The 15,542-nt window shown below is 53.4% G+C and overlaps 2 protein-coding genes across 2 annotated transcripts in view; both read left to right on the top strand.

Moving 5' to 3' along the window:
• The window catches only part of MARCH6 (membrane-associated ring finger (C3HC4) 6, E3 ubiquitin protein ligase), an 87,004-nt gene extending 86,686 nt beyond the window's left edge, over positions 1-318 (top strand). Inside the window, exon 28 of the mRNA XM_006876899.1 lies at positions 231-318. Within this exon, the coding sequence (XP_006876961.1) occupies positions 231-318 (88 nt within the window). The remainder of the gene's footprint in view (positions 1-230) is intronic.
• Positions 319-7,705: 7,387 nt separating this feature from the next.
• Positions 7,706-15,542, top strand: part of ROPN1L (rhophilin associated tail protein 1-like) — an 11,308-nt gene continuing 3,471 nt past the window's right edge. Inside the window, 4 exon segments of the mRNA XM_006876900.1 lie at positions 7,706-7,836; positions 8,514-8,637; positions 11,374-11,535; positions 14,431-14,606. Of these exon segments, the coding sequence (XP_006876962.1) occupies positions 7,706-7,836; positions 8,514-8,637; positions 11,374-11,535; positions 14,431-14,606 (593 nt within the window).

Consider the following 15,542-nt stretch of genomic DNA (forward strand, 5'->3'; position numbering starts at 1 on the left):
CTGCGTCTCTCCTACTCCGGGGACCTGAGCTCCTGAGCCTCATTCCAGGGTAGATGAACTCTGAGGAGTTACTCCACCTCATCACCCTCTCCCCTCAATTGTCCCCTCAGTTGTGCCGGGGTGTCCCAGAGTTCCCCCTCGGTGCACCGTCCCCACTTTCCACAAGGCCCTGTGACTGCCCGCTCTTCCGAATGTATGCGTACCCCTTGGTAACCTCCCCGTCTCCCCAGGTATCTCGTGGGGCAGCGCCTAGTGAACTACGAGCGGAAGTCGGGCAAGGCAGGCGCCGGGCCGCCCCCAGCAGCCTCCCAGGAATAGAGCGCTGGCTCCAGCTCCCAGCCCCCACCTGGACCTCACCGTGCCCTCTCCTGTGGACTTCTCTGTGTGGAGACCCCAGCATCTCAGTTCTGCGTCTCGGACGAGTCCTCTCAGCACCAGGAGCGGCCTCGCGCCCGTACCTCCTCATGCCAGCCCACCCTGGGACGCACTGTTATCGCGGTTTGTCACCGTGTACATAGAGGCTCCTGACGCTGGAGACCGCGGCCCAGCAGACATGCGTGTACACCTCCACAGTGTGCATTAATTTATTAAATCTAGTTGTCACTTTACGTGGACCCGCTGTGATCCTGACAGGAGTGTGCCAAGCACCGTGCCCAGCAGGCTTGCCCATCGCTGGCACCGGCAGCCCTTCCTGTGGGCGCCTGCATCTCTGGGGGCCCCTCCGCACGAGGAGCACCACCTCTCGCTTCACCCTCAGTGGTTTCGGGAAGTTGTTTTGTATAACACCAAAGTTGTTGTACATTTTCTACTGCCTGATTTTTTCCGAGTCTGTGTTTGTAATACTGTAGAGTACCTTGTGCTAGGTGAGGAAATTCTTGTTAATTTTGATAATTTAATATTCTTGTGAGATCAGCCTTGGGAGTCGGGCGTTCAGTGCTGTGAGGGCGTGTCCACACGTCGGAAGAAAGCCACATCCGGCCAGCGGAGCGGCTCACGGGCGCCCTCCCCCAGCTGTCTCGTCGCCTTCGTGGCAGCGGCCCTGCAGCACCGCGTGAGGATGAGCAAGCACATGCCCCCGATGTTCCATCCGTGAACCCCAACGTTTCCAAAGCTTTCGTTTACAGAATAAAAGTGTAAATCAAACCACTTCCATTTCCTTTGTGCGGAAGGAAGTTGGCAGAGCCAGGATTTGTCATAGGAGTGGGTGGGGGGGCGGCTCGTGGGGGTGTCACTGGGAACATGCTGGACATCTCTGAGACCTCGACATGGAGGACTGGTCATTCCTTAGCACAAGGCGCCCAGCCTCACAGGTAGATAGGAGCGTGTGCACTGAAGCCAACCTTGCCTGGTGGTGTAAGTAGGTAGGCTTTGCTTTGGAATAGTAACTGAGACGTTTCCCCAGGGCTACAGAAACCCTACGAGAATTTCCATAGAGTATTAAAATCCATAGACTTCAGCCTCAATGGTGGTGTTTTATGAAAGTCAGACAAACCTAAACCCTCCTGGTTTGTTTCTATACCAACAACTTTTGCCCAGGCAATAAGCACTTCCTGGACTCTTAACCCCTCTGAACGCACCACTATCGATACAGGAGCTGGGTGCACGGGGCAGTGTGATCCTAGCACCCGGCGCTCTTTCTCTTGGCCACGAGAAGTCAAAAAGTATTGCTGCCAAACCATGGACATCTTACACTATGAACATGTGAAGCTGTTGTTTACGTATCTGTCCTCCACCTGAGTCTCCACACTTCTGACGGGGTGTTTCCATCTCACAACCCTTCCCTGGAGACGTCTGTGCTCTTCAAGTTACACTGTGTATCCTCAGGGGATTCAAATCTTGTTCTTTTGAAATGTCCTTTGTTTGGGAAACAAAAATATCTGACGAGGCAAAATCAGGTCTGTAGGGTAGATGGGGAAAAGGTTCCTAATGAAAGTCACCCAGGACAACCTTGCTATCCTTGAAGAATTGTCCAGATAGAAGCAAGTCCTTGGCTCAACACTATTGATTGACCTTTGATGCACCAAGAAATTTTTCTGCTTTTTCAAAACTTCTTCCTAATAAGTCTCTGTGATCATCCTGTGTCCTTCAAGAAAATATATCAAGAAGACCCCTTTGGAACCAAAAAACAATACTTTTAATTACTTTCTGGGCTGACTTCTCTGCCTTGAACTGACCCAGCAGATCCTCTGGGAACCCAGTTTTGATTGGACATTTTTGAAGACTTCCTAACAAGAAGGAACCCTGGTAGTGCAGTGGATACCAAGCTGGGCTGCTCGTAACTACAGGTCAGGAGACTGAGACTAAGACAGCTGTGTTACTGAGACATCCACTGAGCACAGAGACATAATGAAACCCTTCTTGTTTGGAATCAATCTGTGGATGTCTGAGCTGGAACCCAAGTAGCAGGACTTTCTGATTCGCTTGCAGACAGGCTCAGTGAGTTCTGTGAAAGACAGAGCCACATGTCCTGGTGCATGTGGGGAGGTTCTCATCTGGAGAACACCGTCACTAAACTGGGTCCGTAGCTTGAGGTCACAAGGCTGCTGTGTGAAGTCTCCAGTGTGCAGATCTCAGTATCCAACCACTGGGACAAATTCATCTCTGAACAGGAGGTGGGTAGGTAGGCACCACATTACAGAGGCCTCTCTCCCAGTAGCTGTTGGGAGCCTCCATCTCACAGCAGATGCACCTGTGTCCCCCGCTGGTGTGAGGCTGAGCTGTGGTGACCGTCACGGGCTCCCCCACCCACCCGTGGTGTCTGAGGCCACATTCCTACAAGCAGCATCCGATGGTGGCAGAGGGCGAGGTGGGCGCTGACAGCGGAGAGGGACTGAAGGGAGGCATCACCTTCCGGCAGGAGCGTCTCTCCAGTTCAGCTTGACCACAGGCCAATGACTCTCCCACATGGTGTATGCACTCAGGACGCAGGGCCAGCGTCAGAACTCGGACAATTAAACTCCGCAAGTGTCTCTGCATCCTGGGCCAGGCTGCCACTGGGCTAAGTGCCACCTTGTGTCACCACGACCCACAGCATCACAGCTGACTGCTGTTTGGAAGAGTCCCCAATGGCGACCACATAGGACTTTTCACACCTGTCCTGAGCGGAAGCTTGCTGGACACACATCTGCTGGGACCCTTCTCCTGTGTGGTCGTGTGTGGCCTCGGGAATTGAGGGAACGGAATAAAGTGGACGCCAGCTGCAGCCTTGTTGTCTGAGTCTGTTTGTGTTGTTTTGGAAATGACAGCAATCCATTAGTCAGCATCGGGGGAGGGGGCAGGACATTTATTTCTCTAAGAAAAAGATGTTCTGGGGGCACAAAGGGATCCCGACTAGTTTGACCACCAAGTCCCTGTGCCTTGTCCCCTCAGCCTTACTCCCACTCAGAACTTTCGGTGGAGCCCCCAGGAGCCTGCTCGGTGGCCCCTTTCCCCATCACTAGAATTCAGTCACCTCCCAGGTGAGTGTCTGTGTGGAGCGATGCCCTCACCCACTGCTTCCCCTTAAACATTCAAAAGGAAGCTGTCACCTAGCCAGGACCCATCACCCAACTAGGCCTCCTGTCACCTCACCCTCTTGGGAGGATCCTGTCACCTAGCCAGCAGTTCTGTGGCCCTCGTGGGCAGGCCCCCATGTGTCCCCCCCTCCGCCCCCCAGTCCCCCTTTCAATCCTTGTTTATTGGGGTTTATCCAGTTTTTTTATTTACAGGGTTCCCCCTGGGATGTAAGCTCCGGAGGTGGATTTTTATTGTATTTTATACTGTTTCCTGAACACAGACCCGCCCGCAGGACATACGTGGCACGTGTCTGTATTGCTACCACCCTCCGTCAGTGGTACTGTGGGAACTGGGATATTGCTGTGGCACTAGAAGCCATACTGCCTTCGGCTGGATTCTTTAGAGGAGCAAATACAGTGATGTGTGTATGTTCATGAGGATGTTGTTAGGTGCCATAAAATCAGTTCTGACCCACAGCAACCCTGTATAGGATTTCCGAGGAGCATCTGCTGAGTTTGAACCACCAACCTTGTGGCCAAGTGCTCGTCCAACAGCATCACACTTTGTGCATACACATAGAGATTTATTTCAAGGGAACTGCTCACACACATGCACTGGCAAGTCCCAAATTCGTGGGTCAGGTGTCAGGTCACGGCTCCTCCTGATTCATGTGGTCGCAGGGGCTGCTGGGCCCACACTCAACAGGTCTGGCAGCAGGTTGTTGGCTCACATCCCGAGACCCAGAAGTCAGAGGATGACGAGGAAGATGCTGGATCCAGAGAGGGCAGTGCTTACCAAATTGTCCAGATTTACTGGCTGCAGGCCACCTCTCTGAGGAAACTCCCCTTAGATTAGATGGAAAAGGGACCAATATTCCTTAGTACCGAGAATCATGGCCTAGCCAAATGTACATCTAACATGAACCATCACACTCAGAATCACAACGGAACCTTGTCCAACCCACTTCTTCCGATTCATCATCAGGACAGCTTGGTCCCTGAGGAAGGCCGGCCTAGTTGGTGATGTCGAGAGTCAGTGAAGATGAAGCAGATTCTCAAGGAGACGGACAGGCACAATGTCCACAGCACTGGACTGGGCAGTATTTCATCCTGTTGTACACAGGGTAACCGTGGGGTGCAGTCAACCCGATGTTATCTATCTAGCAGTGCTGAGTAGGTCAATAAACACCTTCAGAATCAAAAGAATCTGTAAAGGAAATGATGAACCCTCGAAGCCTATCCCAGTCTCCAACGCACAACGTATAAGCAATGCACCCGCAGGACCAGGTGGTCCTCAGGACACGTCTCTCCACTGTGGGTCCCGGGGCCTCTTCCAGGTCAGCATAGAGCTGTTGAGTTCTGATTGTGTGGTGTTCCACGTGAGCTGGACCATGACTCACAAGTTGCGACAGGCAGTCAGCAGCTTTGTCATCTTAGGCTGTGGTCCTCCTTCCTCCTTGTCCACAGTGCTGTCCCCAGGCAGGCCAGACTTTGTGCTAGACCAGCTAAGAGTAAGAGGGGCATCATCAATTCACCCCAAAGATCTTCCTGGTCACAGTAAGTACAGCCTCAGCGTCCCTACTGATGCTCTTCTTGTCACGGCTGTGACTTTGGAAAACTGTGTTTGACTGGAGGATGTATGCATAATTGTGGTTGTTAAGTGTCAAGTTGGTTCTGACTCATAGCAACGGTGTATAGGATTTCCGAGGAGTGGCTGGTGAGCTTGAGCCGCCAACCTTGGAGTTCAAACCTACCTTGCAGTCCAGCACATTAACCCGTTGACCTGCAACTCATTAGAAGCTAATTAACAACCTGTGACATGCAGATGACACACCCTTGCTTGTTGTCTTAGGCCAGATTCTCTAGAGAAGCCAAACTAGTGGTTACGAATTGAATTGGGCTGCTAACGTCAGGGTCAGCAGTTCAAAACTACCAGCTGTTCCGCGGAAGAAAGACGAGGCTTTCTGGTTCCGTAAAGATTTATAGCCTTGGAAGCCCTATGCAGGGTGGCTATGAGTTGGGACGACTCCACGGCACGTAACAACAACAAAAAACATATAAAAAGAAGTCGCTATCAATGAAATTGCTCTTAACTGTAGACTCCCAGGCTCCCCCCCCCCCCCCCGCCGCCCCCAGCAGAAAAAGCCATGCACATTATATTGGGAAACATCCTCCCGATTGATTGGCTGCTCAGAACCCAATCATCATAGAGTTAACTATGCCTGTATCAGCTCCCCATGGGGATAAGCACATCTCAACTACCAAACCACTGAGAATCCTGGTCCAGTCAAGTGGACACAAAACCCGATCCCACTTCTGAACTACCTGTGAAGATGGAAGACTACATACAGCCTTCAGTACAGATGACAATTCAATGCAAAGAAAACAAAAATCCTCACAACGGGGCCAAAAAACAGCCTCATAATAAATGGAGAAAAGATTGAAGTTGTCAAGGATGTAACTTTAGTTGGATCTACAATAATGCTCACGGAAGCAGCAGTCAAGAAATCAAAGGATGTATTGTATTAGGCAAATCGACTGCACAAAACCTCTTAAAAATGTTCCAGAGCAGAGAGATCAATTTGAAGACTAAGGTGCGCCTGACCCAAGCCCTGGTATTTTCAACAGTTTATACGCTTGTAAAAGTTGGATAATGAAGACGGTAGAAGAATCGATGCATTATAGTTACGGTGTTGGAGGAACAAACCTTTGTTGGACTAAGTACAGTTAGAATGTTTCGTAATGTGAGGATGGCGAGGCTTTGGCTCAAGTACTTTAGCTATGCTGTCAGGAGGGACTAGTCCCAGGAGACTAGTTGGTTGTTGTTGTTGTTGTTAAGTGCCGTTGAGTCGATTCTGACCCATAGTGACCCTGTATAGAGTTTCCAAGGAGCAGCTGGTGAGCTTGAACCACCGACCTTGCAGTTCAAACGACTTTGCAGTCTGACGCATTAGCCCCCAGTGCCACGCCAGGACTCCTTATTTTTGGTAGATGATCAGCAAAAAAAGAGGAAGACCCCCAGTGAGCTAGATTGACTTGGGAGGGTAGTGTAGGATCAGCCGTGTTTCATTCTATAGTGCATTGGGTTGCTGTGAGTCAGGCCGAATGGACAACTCCTAACTACACTGGGTGCGTTTTGGGGGTCTGCATTGTGGGTGTGCATGTGGCGCACTAACGTGTGTGTTCACGGAGTCCTGGTGTATCGGAACCGAACCATGGCACTTAACATCAACAACACGTATGTGCACTAGGGAGGTGATGGGGGATGCGCGCGCAGCATGGACTGGCCCACGGAAGGTCTGGGTGCATCACTGGCCGGCACGCTCCCCGCTACTCCGGCCTGTGAGTGGAGTGAGAATCCAAGCGTGGCTTCACAGGGGTGTTGAGTTCACGAGTCCGAAGCGCTCACCGGACAGCGGAGACGAGGGGCGTCCAGTCGGCAGCTCCGGCCAACAAACGCCACCATTCGCGGAGTCTCACTTCACCAGCGAGCGCCTCTTACGGCACCTCGCAGCCCGAGCAGAGTGAGTACGCCTGCGCGTCCCGTCCCTGGCTGTGCTAGGCTCGTGCGCGTGCGCCGCATTCCCTCCACGACTGTGTGCGCCTGCGCAGTGCTGGAGGCGGGGGACCCGCACGCGTCCTGGTTGCCGGGATACCGACTTGCGAGGTCCCTGGCTGTCTTCGGGGTGTCACTCGAGAGGCCGTTGGTCCACATTCGCCGAAGAGCCGGAGGAGTAGCTGGTGAGATCTCCAGTCATCTCGAGCCTGTCCCGGTACCCTACTCCAAATACGGGAGGGGGACCCCGAGCTCGTGCCCGGACTCCAGCCCCAAACCCGAGGAAGGTCGCCAGGCCCTGAACCTCTTCTTGGTACCCCGACGCCAAACCCAAAGAGGGAGAATGCTGACCCGGAGCTCATCGCCGCACCCAGATCCCAAACCCAGTGAGGGTCGCCAAGGCCCCCAAGGCCCCCAAGCCCTCCCAGACCCCGACCCCAAACCCGGGTAGGCGTGACACCGGTGCCCCAAACCTCTTCTCGGTACCTTAACCCCAAACTCAGGAAGGAGGGACGCCGGGCCCCGAACTTCTACCCCTGACCCCTTCCTTGCCCAGCCCCAAACCAGGGGTGGTTGGAGCGGGGGTTGACGGCCCGCCCTACCCCCGCAGCCACCGCCATTCTCCCAGGCTGCTCCTACCCCTTTGGCTGCCTCCATGCCGCTTCCCGATACGATGTTCTGCGCACAGCAGATCCATATACCCCCGGAGCTGCCGGACATCCTGAAGCAGTTCACCAAGGCAGCCATCCGCACTCAGCCAGCAGATGTGCTGCAGTGGTCAGCGGGGTGAGCGCAGGGCCAGCGGGCTGCCCCCACTACCCAGAAGTCAGCCCCTTTCCTGGGATCAAACCCCACTGCTGGAAGACAGGCCCCTCCTAGGGAACCAGGCCCACTCCTCCCCCACCCCCGCTACTCCCAGGGATGGGCAACCTTCCTGGGATGGACCCCTACTGGCCCCGAGGACAGACAGCTACTGAGGATGGGCCCCCTTCCTGAGGGATCAGCCCCCAGTGCCTCCAGGGACAGGCCCTTCTTGGGGATGGACCCTCTTCCTGAAAGTGTCTCTCTGACCCACTACCAACGACAGCCCAGAACAGCATCTGACAATCCTCTTGGCTGGTGCTGTCTGGTTCCAAGAATCCCCCTGAAGAGCCTGGTGTGTGATTCACAAGCACATGGGCCCTGAAAAGTACATCTTCCAGGACCATCCACAGGCCTGGCTACTCATTAATGCCCCTGAGAACCCTCCCTCCCTGGCCAAGAGCGCCACTGAATGTGTCAGGACCCCATGAATGTAGAGGGAACGTTTTTACAGCACAGATTGACTGATTTACTTACAGCTCTAGAGGGCAGGGGCCTGCAATAGGATCATTGGACTGAAATCTCAGGGACCGTGCCTGAGGGTGGGGCAGCCCGAAGGCGTGGAATGCACGAGGCCCTCGCTCAACTGCCACTGTTGTTAGCTATTTTTCAGCTCTGTCCCGAGGGGACCCTCTTCCTGTGAAAGACAGACTTGAGATGCCCGTGGCCACCCAGAAGACAGACACAGGCCTGACGCAAGGACTCCTGAAGGTGCTTCACAAGCAGGTATAGGCTGCATCCACAGCTGACCCGCCTCCCACCCATCAACTCGATGTTGCTGTGAGAGCCCCGTACAAGTCCCGTGTGAGGCCTCCACTGACGTCCCCAGAGGAGTACTCAGATCCCACATCCTGTCTGATGAAAGAACTTGACATGAAAATCGTTCATTTTGCTATTGTTGTTGTTGTTAGGTACCATCGAGTCGGAACTGACCCATAGCGACCTTATGCACAGCAGAACGAAACACTGCCCGATCCTAGGCCAACCTCACTACTGTTGCCACGCTTGAGTCCATCGATGCTGCCACTTGGCCAGTCCGTCTCGTTGGGGGGTCTTCCTTTTTGTCTGAAAGTTTTACTCCATTCACATCAGCATGGTCAACTCTAATTCTGAGTGCCTTCCAACCTGAGGGGCTCATCTTCCGACACTATATCTGACAATGTTTTCTTTTCTTCATCTTGGTTCAGTAGTCCATATTCTGGTGCTGACAGTGTTCCACTGCTAGTCAGAAGGTTTTCAGTGACTCCATTTTTGGAAGTTGTCCGTCTCTCCTTCTTCCTAGTCTGTCTTCGTCTGGAAGCTCAGCTGAAACCTGTCCACAATGGGTGACCCTGCTGATATTTAAAATACCCGTAGCATAGCTGCCAGAATCACAGCAACATGCAAGCCACCACACTGACAGATGAGTGGTGGGGAATTTGCAATTAGATCTTAGAAAGCCAGAGTAACTTCTAAATACCATGTTATAACCATGCTGGGAGCTGGAATTGGGGGGCCTCAGGAGTCTTGTAACCATTTCAAGAATGTGCAGAAATGAGGTGCCGGTTCTTCTTGGGTGTATGTGCCTGAAAGCTAGGGATTGCTCTCGAGCAGCCAGTGCCCACCCAGAGCGCCGGGGGGCTTGGCACTGTTGCCTGCACTTAGGAGCCGTGTTTGCAGGGCTGACAGGCAGCTGTGCAGGGACCCTGACATCCCGAATTCAAGATTTCCCTACCTCTCTTGAAGGAGCTCTGGTAGCGTAGTGGTTACGAATCAGGCTGCGAACCTCAAGGTCGGCAATTGGAAACTACCAGCCGTTCCATGGGAGAAAGATGAGGCTTTCTGCTCCCATAAAGATTTGCAGCCTCGGAAACGCTGTGCAGGGTCACTATGAGTCGGAACCGACTCTACGGTACTAAACAACAAGAACTTGATCCTAGTGGTGCTGTAGAGTGAGCACTGGGTCATTCATTACAAGGCTGATGGCTCAGACCCACCAGTGGCTCCTGGGAAGTCCCATACAGGGTCATTATGAGGTGGAGTTGAGTGCGTAGCACTAACAACACTGACTTGACCCTGTGGCCTCTCTGGAGACCCCTGTGGGTGGATTTGAACTTCCAGCCTTCCAGAGAGGAGTTCAGCATCCTGTGGGCACCACCTGGGGACCGCATGATGTCCATATATTGTTTAAAATGATCGAATGAGTGAGGGTTTTCTTCTTTCTGTTCTAAGATTTCTCTCATCTTAATGGTAGCGTGTCTAGGGGTTGAGTTTTCATGCATTTCCTACAGTTCTTTCTTATTGTGTATATCTCAGTCAAACAGCCAAGAGCTGTGTGTCCCGTGTCTGTGCGCACGTGTCTGGTGTTTGCGAACTCAAGTTACCTTTCACGGTGTTGTGCCATCCTTGGTTCGTGGTTCTTTTAAGAAATAAAATGTTACAGACACCTCATGGGATCTGGTTCCATGGTTTGGAGTTTTGGGTCGTGGGTTCATGGGACATCCCTATCCCAGTGACTTGGCCAAGTAGTCTATGTAATACATGGGTTCCACTGTTGCTTTGCTGAGTAGTGCCTGGGATCTTAGAGCTAGCAAAAGGCACAATTGGCTTCTGTTCACCTGGAACAAAAGAGGGTGAGGAGAGCAGGACTCAGTGGAGGATACAGACGGGAACGTGTGATCACCTCCATGAACCACCACCTCCTTTGCTATGAGACCACAAGAATTGCATGGTGCCCGGCCACTGTGACTGAACCTACTGATTAAAGATTCCATAGAAAAATCCTTAAGAAAAGGTGGCAGATGTAAAACAGAATTTCAAATTCTCAAGGACTCACTATTTTGTGGAGCCAGGGAGGGTAGATGAAACTATTGCCCTGAGATCATGTTTAAACCTTAAACCAAAATAGTCCCTGAAAAGTAAACACTGGTTTAGCGTGATTAGTAAACAATGTCCACCTTGAGCATTGTGCTCCTTCAAAGTCTACATGGGATGCCTGCTGTGGTGCTGAAGGGTCAGCACTGACTGCTAACTGCAAGGTCAGTGGTTCAAACCCACCCTCGGCTCCTCAGAAACCCTGTACAGAGTCGCTAGGAGTCAGAACCGACTCAACAACACGAAACAACAAAATATGGGGTCCAATTGCCAACAGCAACTCGAAGCTTACATGCGATGACCTGAATGGGGAGACGCAGCTCAGAAAAGGAGGGTCCACAGCTCGCAGGATGTCTGTGCCATTGAGTTGTGCAGGGAAACGGCTGGATTGGGGCTTGTTTTGCAGAATACACTCAACACTGACAACGTAAATAAGTTACATATCAAAGAAAGAACAGCTGACAGACAGCATGTGTGTAGCCAACAGCATGCCCCACCCCGTGCCCGTCCCGTCCCGGTGCTGACCACTCCCAGCCCGTGGCTGACCCTTAGGTAGCTGAGTATCCACAAGCCCACACGTACCTCCCCGCTCTGTGCTCTGTCAAACAGTGCAGCCACAAGGAGTTCGTGGAGTTGGACGACCTGGAACAGAAATGGAAAAACCTGTGCCTGCCGGTAGAGAAGTTCAGAGCCATCGTCAAGCTGGATCCGTGTGGGAAGCAAATGGAGTGGATGAAATTCCTGGCGCTGGGATGCAGCTCTCTGGGCGGGGTAGGTGCCTGAGGCCCACCGTGACAGGGCTGACATTTCCATACCGAAAGGAAGGAAGCACCATCATTCTTTAGCTTCTTCCGTGTTTTTGTAGCTAAGTTGTGGGGTTTAGGTGAACGTCTGTGGAGTACATCAGTTTCCCACCCAGCGATCCACTTGGTACCCAGGGACTCCAAGGCTTTGGCTGTGTTGTCCACAGGGTGTTGGCCCACTCCTGATTGTGCCCACCCAGTTTTCCTCCCCTTCCTGCCTTCAGAACTTGCATCTGGCGTAGTCCTCTGCTCTGAGGAGCCTGTACTTCCCCGGGCTCTGCTGGAGGACTGCTGGTGTTAAGCGCTGTGAGTGAGTTCTGACCCTGTATAGGGTTCGGAGGAGGAGCCGCTGGTGAGTTTGAACTGCAAGGTCGGCCTGGAGGTGGAGTGTTTGTGTCCAGCGCCACAGCAGGACTCTGCTGGGAGGGAGAAGCCTGGCCTTTATGTGGCTGAAAGATGAGCTCCAGGAGCAGTTTCCGCCCTAGGTTTGAAGGGGGCGCCGCCAGTCTCCATCAGACCAGTTAGTCTGGTCCTTGCTGTGAATTTAAATCTTGTTCGACGTTTTCCTCCCACTTACCCTGGTACCTTCTATTGTGATCAGGGTGGCCAGTGGCAGGTGGGCACCAGCTAGTTCTTCCAGCCTCACAGAATACCAGAGCCATGTTTGCCTGGGCCTTGCTAACTGTGTTAGGGCTTTTGGCTGTGTGGACCGTGACAGATCACGGATGACGTGATGGAGAATGAGTCTCCGGAACACTTGACTGTCCTCATGGGGCGCCTGGGCATGGAGACTGCCATGTAGACGGAACCAGGGAACACTGAGTGGTGGACTTAGTTAAGAAAGGGTCAGTCAGGGCTGAATCCTGTCCCTGCACTTACGTGGTCTGTTTGCTGAGCGGATCACCCGTAAAGATTTGCAGCCTAGAAACCCCAGGGGCAGCTCTGCCTTGTCCTTTAAGTCACCGTGGATGTGGGTTTGGATCAGCCACAGAGCTTACGGAGCCGTCCCACTGCACACCTGGGCTGGCCTGCTCGGCATCGGCCCCATGCAACGGGTCTGCACTTGGAACCGTGAAACGTCAGTACTAGATCCAACATGAAACTCCATTTTGAAAAACAGGGTTTCTGACCCAATTTCTGTGTGCAACTCGGGGTAGAGCCGTGTTAGGGAGGGAGGGGCAGGGAATTGTGAGGACAGTCTCGCTGTGTTCTGTCCACCCGTTGCCGGAAGAGACAGTCACACCGAGGACACGAGCAGGCGGGCTGGCCAGCCCCAGCTCTTGGTCACCCTGTGTGGCCACCCTTAGATGTCTGTGTGCTCAGGAGGGAGGGCACCTTCCACAAGCGCAGAGGGCAGGGTCGGACGCCTCCAGCAGGCTGTGTGGACTGGCCACCTGCATCACTGACACCTGGGTGCATTAACCAGGAAGTGTGAGCTCTGGGGACTTCCTCACATTTATTCTCAGGCCTTAAAAACACCATCAGAACAGTATGTGTCATGGGCGCCCCACGGTGAGAGAGGTCACCTGCCACCCACTCAGGTCACTCCTGCCCTCAGAGTCTTGCCAGAGACAGAGCTCTGGGCTCGGGTGGAGTTCCATCCCCAACGACACCCCTGCAGTCTCTGTGGGCAGGCCAGGGGCTCCCCTGTGCTCGAGAATGCTGCAAGCCACACCTTTACCTCCTGAGCTCAAGTGGCCTGGGAGTCACCACTTGGTTCTTTAAAACGTGGAGAGAGAATCTTAAACACTTCCAGGAGCAAAGCCCAGTCCTCAAACAGCTTCTGACCTGGAGGAGTGTGCCAGAGCCAGCCAGCCACAGTGAAGGTCTTGCCGGGCACTGACCACCGTGTCCACATGCCGCTCATGACATCACCACCTCCGTCCCCACTGAGTCGCCGGTCACCCGTCCAGTGACACTGCAGGCTGCAAGGCCCCAGGACAGCCCCACTCAGCACAGCTGCCCCTTCACTGTCCCCCTTCACTCAGAAGCCTGAAGGCACAACCCAAGAAGATAGAGTGAAGCTCTGTGGGCAGAGTGGAACCCCAGCCCAGGCCTCGGGCACGGGCGCATCAGCTGTTGCGTGGGGTGTTTTGGGGGAAACGTGAGTTCATAAGAAACATCACGCTCGGTCCAGTAGCAGTCAGGTGTGGCCCCTGATATAAAATCACTGCAGATCCTCCTATCAGACGGCAGCCTGGAGCCTAGAAACCTCATCATGCTTTTGCTGAGGGCGAAGCTATGGTCAGTGCCCACCCCACCCCCCACCTACTTACCCTGAGCTGCCCTGACCCCACACTCAGGCCTGCTGACCGCAGCCTAGGAGGCCAGAGTGGGTGGGGACTCGGGACTGTCCATGCATCAGGCTCCCGCTGGCCTCCTGCCGCTGAGCCTGGCCTTGCAGGTGGAGACAAACAGTGACCTGTTTGGGGCCTCTTTTATCAAGTGGAGAGAACTTGAGACGGGCAGGGTCTAACCTCCAGAAGGTTCTGTGGATGGCATAGGGGGGAGGGATTGTCTCCAAGGATGGGCTTCCTGGCTGCTCATGGAAACGGGACACAACCAGGGTGACCCTGAGCAAAGTACAAGATCGGCAGGGCTGGAAGGTGTGTGTCCCGGAAACAGGCCTGTCCAGAGCCTGCTGTGTGCGCAGGTGCAGGGACATGGGCAGGCTGGACAGAGCTGAGCCTCAGGACTGGACACTCAGCTCTGAAGAAGCTTCCGGGCCTCCCTGGGAGTTGTCCATGCCGTAACATCAACTCTGGTCAGAATCTTCCCTGACCACAGACTCAGCGGGTCCTGGGAGTCCGGGTGGGGAGCCGTGCCCCTTCTCTGTGGTCACAGTCCTCACTGTGTGTTCCAGTCCCTGAACTCAGCCATGAAGAACATCTGTCAGATCCTGACGGCTGACCCCGAGGGCGGACCTGCACGCATCCCTTTCAAGACCTTCGCCTACATGTACCGGTACCTGGCCGGCCTGGACACAGACATGTACAGCGCAGACACGGAGTCCTACCTAACCATCCTGAAGGACATAATGTGAGTGTCCCAGGGACCTCGAGTACTAGACCCCTTGCCTCTCTCCAGTCAGCGGCTCAGGCAGGTGGGGACACACCCTTCCACACCTGCACCCACTCACACCTACAGACCTATATGAACAACTGCATACCTCTACCCTTGCAGACCCACACACCTGCAACCCACTTACCTGTACACCTGCATTGTGTGTGCACACCCATACATCTGCAGTTTAGACACGCCTGACCGCACACCTGTAGTGCATACAAACCTGTATGCCCATACTGTATGCACACCCACACACCTGCACTGTTACACACTGTGTACACGCCCACAGACCTGCAGTTTATGCACACCTGCACTGTGTACACACACTCACACTGTTACACACTGTGTACACACCCGCACATCTGCACTGTTACACACTGTGTACACAAACTCACACTGTGTACACACACACACACACTGTTACACACCCACACATCTGCATTGTTACACACTGTGTACACACACACTCACACTGTTACACACTGTGTACACACACTCACACTGTTACACACACTCACACTGTTACCCGCACATCTGCACTGTTACACACTGTGTACACACACACTCACACTGTTACACACTGTGTACACACACTCACACTGTTACACACTGTGTACACACAATTACACTGTTACACACTGTGTACACACACACTGTTACACACTGTGTACACACCTGCACACACTCACACTGTTACACACTGTGTACACACACACTGTTACACACTGTGTACACACACACTGTTACACACTGTGTACACACCCGCACACACACTGTTACACACTGTGTACACACACTCACAGTTTCACACACTCACACTGTTACATACTGTGTACACACCTGCACACACACACACTGTTACACACTGTGTACACACCTGCACAATTACACTCTTACACACTGTGTACA

This window comes from Chrysochloris asiatica, unplaced genomic scaffold (genome assembly GCF_000296735.1).
Source record: "Chrysochloris asiatica unplaced genomic scaffold, ChrAsi1.0 scaffold00424, whole genome shotgun sequence".
NCBI classification, from domain to species: domain Eukaryota; kingdom Metazoa; phylum Chordata; class Mammalia; order Afrosoricida; family Chrysochloridae; genus Chrysochloris; species Chrysochloris asiatica.